The sequence below is a fragment of the Pelmatolapia mariae genome, linkage group LG8 (assembly GCF_036321145.2).
Source record: "Pelmatolapia mariae isolate MD_Pm_ZW linkage group LG8, Pm_UMD_F_2, whole genome shotgun sequence".
NCBI lineage: Eukaryota > Metazoa > Chordata > Actinopteri > Cichliformes > Cichlidae > Pelmatolapia > Pelmatolapia mariae.
In genome coordinates this window covers 27,535,329-27,545,020 of record NC_086234.1, presented here as the reverse complement: position 1 = coordinate 27,545,020, position 9,692 = coordinate 27,535,329, and the positions used below count along the sequence as shown (strand labels likewise).

At 39.7% G+C, this 9,692-nt stretch overlaps 1 protein-coding gene across 2 annotated transcripts; it reads left to right on the top strand.

Moving 5' to 3' along the window:
- Positions 1 to 1,531: 1,531 nt before the first annotated feature.
- On the top strand, positions 1,532 to 9,463 carry LOC134633320 (zinc finger protein 708-like). 2 transcript variants are annotated; one of them, XM_063482193.1, is made up of 7 exons: positions 1,532 to 1,758; positions 3,283 to 3,485; positions 5,138 to 5,239; positions 5,339 to 5,434; positions 5,661 to 5,771; positions 5,861 to 5,984; positions 6,464 to 9,463. In XM_063482193.1, exons 1-7 carry the CDS (start codon positions 1,707 to 1,709, stop codon positions 8,419 to 8,421), a joined length of 2,646 nt encoding a protein of 881 aa, XP_063338263.1. In that variant the 5' UTR covers positions 1,532 to 1,706; the 3' UTR covers positions 8,422 to 9,463. The 2 variants fall into 2 exon arrangements, with proteins under 2 accessions (XP_063338263.1, XP_063338264.1); XM_063482194.1 differs by lacking the exons at positions 1,532 to 1,758; positions 3,283 to 3,485 and having other exon boundaries at positions 5,735 to 5,771.
- The last annotated feature ends 229 nt before the right edge of the window (positions 9,464 to 9,692 follow it).

Genomic DNA, 9,692 nt, shown 5'->3' with positions numbered 1-9,692 from the left:
CATATATACTGGAATTTCCCTTTTTGGTGTCAGTATTCCACCCATGTTGGGGGGCACACATCAGTGTACTCCTAGTATCCCAAGCCCTGATGAATGGGGAACTTTGCGTCAGGAAGTGCATCTGATATAAATTAAGCATGCAAATAATACAGAATGAGATTTCCATTCATACCGGATTGGCTAAGGCCCGGTTTAACAACGAGTGCTTTCACTGTTGGTCAAAACTGTGCTGCTGTTGGCAGAAGACAAAGGAAGATGAAAAGAAGGAAGGCATGCTAGGGGGCAGTGAGAGAGAAGGAAAGCAGTAGAGGTGAGAGGACGCATTTAAATGTAGAGACTATGACTGGTAAAGGCAGAGTGCTGGCTGATATCATAGAGTGAAGGAAGATACATATATGTGTCCAGTCTCCTGGACACAGGCTGGACTTTTGGGAGTGGAATGTTTTCCATTTTTTGTCTCACATTCTAGACACTCGTCCTGGTATGCATTGTCTTGGTGAAAAATTCAAGGCCTTCCCTGAAAGAAACACCTGGATGAGAGCATAAGTTGCTCTAAAACCTTTATGTACTTATATCATAGGGTACATATGGAGACAACAGAGACAAGACATAAGTTTGCAGAGAAAACATATAAAGACAACCATTCACACCTACAGCCAATTTAGAATTACCAAACAACCTAACCCATGTGTTTGAACTGGAGAAGGAAGTTGCTAACCACTACACCACGTACCGTGACTATTTTTTTAAATACTTAAATAATGCATTCTTAAGCATGATACTATTCTGCCCAGATAGCAAGGAGACATTGACTAAACATTGTTTCAATATCAGGTGCTTCTATTGAATCAACGTTGAAATCTGACGTTGACCCAACGTCACTTTTGCACCCTTTTTTAATATTGAAACAACGTCAAGTTTTGATATTGAATCAGATTTATAGACATATTTTCATTAAATGTGGTGCGTGAACAGACTGTTGATTCTACTGTTTGCTCAATCATTCGCTAGATTAATGAATTTATTAACCAACCAATCAGCGAAAAATGCATTAACCTTTTTGTGCTGATTGTTACGTCTATTCTTTATTTATAGACTATAGAACATTTAAAAAACAGAAGCTAACTCAAAGTGCTTTAGAGACAGACACATTTAAATTATAAGTCTCCAAAAAACAAAGAAAATAAAAGCAGAGGGGTGAGTTTTGTTCTGTTAATTACTGTAGAAAGAAAAATCATTACTAAATCACTATAGTGATTTAGTGATCATTAAAATGTGTTTAGAAATTGCAAATTGATGATTATTCTTTTCATAACTGCTCTATCCTATATAAGTGGCCTTTATAGTTTAAAAGAATCATTTTCAGTATCGGTAACGGCAATACTTGCCCTGTATTTACTTGGTATCAGACTACTACCCGATTTTGAAGTGTCACACGGCACTAGCTGTTACGTGTTGGACGAGGCTGGATTATATGACGAGTGTGCTCGGAACCATCGATTTGAGCCACCCGGAACAAAAACGTCGTCGGACCAAGCTTTTTTCTTTCCCCCCCATTTTTGAGTCGAGCTGGTTTTAGTCAAAAATAACAAGTGACGTTTTTAACGTGTCTGACGAAGAAAGGAGAAGTAGTGGAAAAGAAAGGACACCTCCCCCCCCCTTATATTTATAGCTAATTTCTGATTGTGTGCGATCGAGTGCAGTGGATGAACAGGATGGAAAATGATATTTCAGAAGGAAAATCTACTAACTCTTCAGGTAAGTTTTCCTAGCATCACTGTAAAGAGTTTAAGTTTTTAGTCAGACAGTCTGAATAACAAGCTGCTTATGTGGCATTTTAACGGAGGAGATATTTCACAAACGCTGATGAGTAGTAATAAAATATTGGGGATTTAGTGTCGAATAAAAATATCACAGTTATGCGTAACACTGCCTGCATTTTCTTGAATAGGCACTTTATGCAAATACCTGCAACATCTAAGTGTATAACATAGGCACTGGCTACAAATGAATTTGGTATTAGTTGAAGTACCGAATTCAATTAAAGTGAACGCTTTCATTTAAAGTGCTCTCTGCTTCCATTCTTGATGCCAGGGATTCCACAACATGTTGGAGACGTTTTTCGTGGGTTCTTTTGACTTAATCTAAATGCACTGTGGTGGAAATTTTGCAACAAACTTATAAACGGTTGCAATGGACCATGTACCAGCTTTCATAGGAAGAGAGGCAGACTACACCTTGGGCAGGTTTCCAATCTATTGCAGGGCTACCACAGAGAGATGGACAAGCAATCACTCTCAAATTCACACCTATGGCCAGTTTACTGTAGAATCACCAGTTAACCTAACTTGGATCCCTTTGGACTGTGGGAGGAAGCAGAAGTATCAGGAGAGAGCCAACACAACCATGGGGAGAACATAGAAAGGCCCCAACTGGCTGGTTGATTTGAACCCACGACCTTCTTGCTGTGAGGCTGTGATGCTACCATCTGTCATGAGCATTATAAATACTTGCATTCTTAAATGTGATACTCTGAGCAAAACTCATTTGACCATAAAGTAATAGTAGACTACAGTATGTTGTATTTTTCAATTGTGAGTAGATTTCAAACAGATGTATAGATTTGATTTAATGTTGTATGTCAACAGTTCATTACTGGCCAGCCTACTGAGTACTACAGATGTCTGTGTATTGTGCAGGCAGTGGGTAGAACATGCGAATTCCAACAAGAAAGGCCTCAACTGACCAGTGGATTCCTTCTTGCTATTAGGCGATAGGGCTAAACACCACCATATACATATGAGTTTATTAAATATGTATATGCGACTGCTTTGCTATGAAAGGATCAAGAAACACAAAGCAAAAGAGCAAAACAATATTTTGGCCCTGCAGTTTAGCAAATCCCATGTTCATGAAACTCATTGTCAGAAAATTTGCACAATAAACCAGGAACTAGTTTATGGGCCAAATGACATATTTTAGTTTCACCTTTCTTTTAGGGTACACTGGTAGTAATACTACTACTACTAGTAGTAGTAGTAGTAATAATAATAATAACAATAATAATAGTCAAAACAGTCAGTTTTAATGAGTTATTCATTTACAAAACAGACGATGAGCAGCATTTGGAGCAAGGTCACCACTAAACAATATACAAACAATTGGACAGCTGTGTTAAGCCAAATATTTGTGTCTGGGTTTAAGTTATGGTTCATTTTATGGATATTGATAATAAAACATTTATCCCCGATGTTAAAATGACCCACTTCTGTTCACATTCAGGTGCAACACTCTCCCTCACTGCCCTCCGCCTCCTGGTCCCACCACTTCGGTTGGTCTCAGCAGCCGTCTGGCAGACCATCCAGCAAAAAGTTATAGCTGATTACGGGATGCTTGAGGAGTTTGTGTCTATGGTTACAGACATTCTTCCAGAGCTGCTCACCAGCCGCCAGCGGACTGAACTCAGCCTGGGCCTCAGAGCACGGGTGAGTTTATCAGCATCTGCAAATGAAGTCATTGTGGATTTGATGGATTTGTACTTTTTTGCCTTCATCATAATTGTCTTTTACGTCGATAAGAGCTTTGCACGCCTTTTGTTCTCTCATTCTTTGGCAACCAGCTTCACGAGGACTGGAGCATTTCCAACATCCAACAGTTGGCTGCTTTTCCATCACTCTGTGCTCTGACACAGAATGTCAGTTGGTTCTAGGTCATTTGATTGGGTGGCCATCACCACTCCTCCTACATCCTTCCTTTTGGGAACCACACACTAAGATACCATCTGTTCACCTTCTCTGTGTCTCAGAAGACATGGTATCCACAGTCAACATTATCACACTTGGATTATGCAGTCCAAAATCCAGATTTCCACTAATCTAATGTCCACAGTCAGCTATATTATTTTTTTCAGGCATTCTGCCACAAACACAGCCATGTTTCTACTTCTCGAACCTTTAATCTTTAAGTAGATTGTGGGAACAGTTTATAACTCTAATATGGTTGTAGAATTAATCTACTTCCTAGCTTCCTGTAATTAAATGATCAAAAAGCATAAGAAAATCTAGCACTCCCTAAATCACCTCCTGAAGATGTGTCTGCATATACCAGTCACAAAGCACCACGCATTGTGAATTTTCCTGAATACATTTGACTAAGGGCATTTAGATCAAGTGATGTTACCCAAGAACCATTGCAATAAGTGTAGAGTGTAGAGCAGTGTCTGGATCTCAAAGAATTCACAAATTGCAGTATGGTGAATACACAGAGGCCAAGAAAAACAGTGGTTGACAATGTGAATCGTTCAACATCAACGTGAATGTCCATAAAATCGTGCCTGTACAGAGTGCCGGCGTATCCATCAAGCTCACAAAACACGCAGTGAAATCACCAACACAGTAGCATTCCATTTGGTAAAAGACAATGGGCTGATATTTATATAGCACTTGTGCAGGTAACAAACAAAGTCTTAAATTCGTGCACACACATATGCTTCAGTGTAGGCATCAGAGGCAACTTGGCTTCATGCTTTGGTGATGCAAAGATTTACACATTAGCGGGAAAGTTCCCTCAATCTGAATGTGAAAGTAGCATCTACATGACAGTGCTGTAAAACAGTTTTGTCTACAGTCAGTGAATAGTTGTGATTAATAACTGTGATGATCTTAACATTGAGAATATTAATAATTAATTAGTTGTGCCGTTCAGCAATTAAGCCACTAAGGTGAAATACTGTACCAAGCATGACTAGAAACTTCCACACAAAAAAAAACAAATTTTGGCTGATCCCCTCTGGACTTATTTCAGTGTTGGTGCTATTTTTACATTTCCATGTGGTACTGGATCTTCTCTGATCTGTCTAACCCGTTTTCTTTTATGGAAAACGGTTGAAATGACAAAAGTGAGTGGGACAGGTTGTGGTACCTGTTTGTATTGCTGGTAAAAGCCATGCATGCTGGCAAACAATGCAGGTTACTACTGTTGAATAATCCTTTCTCAGGTCTCTCAGGACCTTACAGTAGTAGTACGCCGCCGCCTAGACAGTCTCATTTATGATGATTTAGGTTGCCCAACCCCTTAAAAATTGAAATAGTGATCGTTCATGTCACTCTATTAAACATCAGTTTCTTTGCGCTCTCAGCTGATCCTGGAGTTATGCCAGCGTGAAGCTCCCGCTGACTTTGAGATCATTCAGCCACACTTGGACAGGATGCAAGTGCTCATCAATACATGGCTAGTGGAGGTGATTTCATTGTTTTTTTTCTGTTATCGTGACAGTATAATTTAGATTCCCAAAACAGCTTATTATCATTATTAATTGTTATTATTATGAATTATGCAGGCTGGTGGTACTAATGTAGAACTGCCACAATCAAACTTTGTGGATCTTGTAAAGAGCTTGCAGAATGATGCTGAAGAAAGAGAGCACTTCTTTCAGGTCTGTATATGTTTTTTCACTGCTTTTTGGCATCCTAGATAATAATACCATATAAGTGTTATTATTTTATTATCAAAGCTGGAGTGCTTTCATTTTCAATTAGTAGTGGTAAAGTAGTCTAGTATGTGTAAAGGTGTATTTTTGAGTTTACTAAAAGCGCCAGCTACAGTGATATTTCTGTATGTTTTGGACTTTCATGTTGTGCTTTCTTGTTTGTGCTTCTCAGAATGTTTTCCCTGTAGAGTTTGGTCCTGCATACGATGAAACACTTCACACTTTGATGTGCCTGTTTTTATCCAGATTTGAAAAGATTCTTCATCTTCAGTCATTCCAGCAGGTACACAAAAGTGCTACTCAACATTACCCAATAATATTTTAAGCTAGATTAACAAATGTACGCCGTGCTTTTTTTTTCATTTCCAAAAGGTTGCCTCCGTGTTTGGTGAAGCTTCTTCTGCTCTCAAGGACTGCATGCAGTTGGTGTCTCAGTGTGAAGAGCTCAAAACTCTGCTGCAGTATCAAAAACACCATAGCCAACTAGATCATATAGGTAAGTAGTTACAGATTTTCTACTCTTAGCTCTGTATCCCTGATTTAGCCGTCTCAGGCACATGGCTCTGGCTGTGAGCGCTAAAGGCCCCGCCCAGTTGCAGTTTGCAAGGGACAGCTAATCGGAAGAAAGTTACCCCTAAAGGTCTGTTGAGTAGCTAAAACAACTTGTTTCAGATAGCGGATTTACTGAGAGGCTGTAACAAAGGACCAGTATAAGACAAATAAGGATTATTTTGAACTGTGAACCATGCAAAGCTACTCTAGTAGAGTCTGACATTAAAAATGCGGAGCTGATTTTTAATGGGTCCACTTTAATGATGTGTATTTGGCTTGTGAGATTGCTGCTTTGTGGTCAAAAAACTAAATCCAATGTTCTCAGATTAGTATGACGTGTGCAATAATATAATAATGAATGGCACTTGGGTGTTGAGCTCTGTTCTTGTTCACTGTTATATGACACCTTTTTTGTCTTTTCAGATAGTTCTCTGGATGGTGAGTGGATCATTTCAGCTCTAAACCTTCCCTGTGTAGAAAAAACAGAAACGCTTAAAACACAAGCAAAGGGCAGCATTTTGGATGAATTGTTATTTTCATCAGATTTGGAAAAGGAATCACTGGCTCCAGAACAGCAGACGTGTGAGACCAATGATGGTAAAAGTGATTGGACTCCTGAGCACAATGGAACACAGTTGCCTTTAGGAGATTCAACAAAACATGACGAAAATGTAAATCTTCAAAGTCAGACAGATGGTTCTTGTTGCCTAATCAAAGAGTGCCACGTTCGTCTAAGAAGACTTGACCTGCCACTGTCTTTACAGTCTCGACCTGTGAGATCAAACAGAGGCCTAAGAATGAAAAAGATTCTCCAAGAGGTGAAAGGACAACTCTGCGGAGAGGCCCTGCCTGCTGACAAATCTATTTCCACGAAAGCAAAACAGTTCGAGAGGGTTTCTCAAATGCTGTCAGACAATGAGGATTCAGGCAAAGACTCCTCATACATGGCTCCCATCAGTACTTGCAGTGAAGATGACTCCTGGTCTTACTACTCGGATAAGGACTCTTGTCATAACACTGTTAGTAGAAGTCCCAGTGTAACTGATTCATGGTCTCACTACTCAGACGATGAGTCTTCAGTTGTGAGTCCTGTTAATAGTTTCCCTGAAAGTGGTTCAGTTTGTAGCAGCTCAGATGAGGACCCTTCGTTCCTGGGTCCTAAAGATGTGTCAGATTCTAGCAGAAATCGGGGCACTGCTGGCATAAAGCATAGCTCTACCAAACACACTCGTTTAATCCAGTGCTTTATCTGCAAAGAGCATGTCAACACAACCCTGAGAACTCACATGAAAACCCACTTTCCCACCAATGACTACGCGTGCCCTCGATGCGATAGCAGGTTTAAACTCCTATCCTCTCTGAAGAAGCACTTGAATAAGACTTGTTATGAATATGCTCAGCAGCATGTAGATCCAGGGAATCCAGATGAAGTCAAGAATCTTTACAAATGTGACATATGCCAAGAGGCGTTCAAGTACAAAGTTGCTCTGCAAAAGCATACACTGACCCACAATGAGCTCTACTGCAACGTATGCAGAAAGGTCCTTCGAGATGCTGCAACGCTGGCAAGGCACAAAGTTTCACACACCCCATTTCAGTGCAACCGCTGCGACAAGTCCTTCAGTCTTTTCAAGCCCTTACTCAAACATTATGAAAACATCCATAAAGTCAGCAGACCGTTCAAATGCAGCCATTGTCCCAAAACTCTCCCCAGGCTGCGATTTTTAATCATACATGAATGGCACCACACAGGCCACCTGCCGTTCCGGTGTGCTCAGTGCAGCCTGAGATTCAAATGTGATTCCGAGCTCATGTACCACGAGAGGGTCCACACCAGAGAGAAACCCTATCTGTGTGCAGAGTGCGGCAAGACGTTCGCCCAAAGGTCCAACATGTTGCGCCACCTGCACTTCATCCACAGCGAGTCTCGAAATGAGAAGAAGCACTCTTGCTCTCAGTGCGAGAAGTCCTTTAAAGAGAAAGGAGCGCTGAAAAAGCACCAGAGGAGCAAACACTTACACGAGTTGTTCCGTAATCCATGTCCGACCTGCGGGAAGATGCTTTCGGCATCAACGATGAAAAGGCATAAATTAATCCACACTGGAGAAAGACCTTTCAAATGCACTGTGCCTGAATGCGAAAAGTACTACAGATCAACCTCAGAGGTTAAGAAACACATTCTCATACACCATACCACAGAGAGACCGTATAAATGTGACATCTGTGGAAAGGGGTTTGTAAAAATGTGGTATCTCAATGTACATGCTAGAATACATTCAGGAGAAAAACCATTTGTTTGCCATATTTGTGGCAAGGCGTTCCTAAAGGCCTACAGCATGTTCAGGCACAAAAGACTTCTACATACATTTGTTACACATTAACTACGTGACACAGGAATGCTTGATTGGTTAAGGAAAGTAGCTTCTTGGTGTGAATGCACATTGAATCTGAATTCTGTCTAATGGGCAGCAAGGAGCAGATGTTGCAAAAGCTGGCAAAATCATTCCCTATTTACTATTTAAAGTATGTATGTTTTCATTTGAACCACTTGTCTACCATGAGTGAGTGATGACAGAGGTCATTGCCACAGGAAACCAACAAACTGGACAAAAAAAAAAAAAGAGAGAGAAAAAAAGAATCAAAACATGTCCAGCTAACTTTGTAACCACTTTGAGAACCCTCCAAATGCTTGTTCAGGGGTAAAGTTAGCAGTACGTTTTAGGTTAGAGTTAGGCACTTAGATGGTTAAACCTCAGGTAAAAAGTGTGTGAATACACTGATGCCAGTGAATTACCTCACAAAGATACCTAGACAAATGTCTGCTTTGCGCTACACAGAAAGAGGAGCACACAGATTCAAATAGTCTACAATGAAACTGAAAAAGTAGTGGTTCCAGCATGTAAAATACTTACTGCCTTTAGTCCCACAGTTAAATGTACTGTCTCTGTGTGGGGCACAGGCTGCGATGACTGTTGTCTAAGTCAGCAGCTGACAGTACAATGAAGAAAAAACCACTGTAAAGTAAACACAGTAAAAATGCAGGACACATACTTGAGGTGAAAGAGTTCAGCTCGGTGTATAAAAGGTCTTTGTGTCTTCTCCCAACTTCAGTTCATATGAAGAATTACCATATTTGTTTCATGTGTACTTTGTATTTAGCAGTGTAACTTTTTTTAAACTATTTAGTTTGTTTTTATTTTCCTAAATGTTTGTTTGATTTTAGATCATATATTTTTTGTTCTTTTTCTTGTTGTGTATAATGTGTTTTAGGCACGGAGCAGAAAAGTGAGCAGCATTCAGCTTCTTCTGTGGAAAATGTCAGGAATGTGTTTTGATCATTTTCATCTATTTTCTATCAAAAAATTAAAATGGTGAAGCTTTCACTTAAAATAGTGATCTTTCTTTCATTTTTTTTTCAATTTTGTGGGACTTTGCTCGCGTTTTTTTTTTTTTTTTTTTTTTGTATTTGAAAATTGGTAAATCCCAAGATTACAATAAACTACTTAAATGTACATGAGAAAATGATTGCATGATTTTTTTATTAAGAGGAAGAGACTCTTTAGTGTAGAAATAAAAGAAGGAAGGAAAGACAACTGTACAAAGTGATAATAAGTTGATAATAATGTGCTTGTCTCTTCTTCTTTCAGCTAAT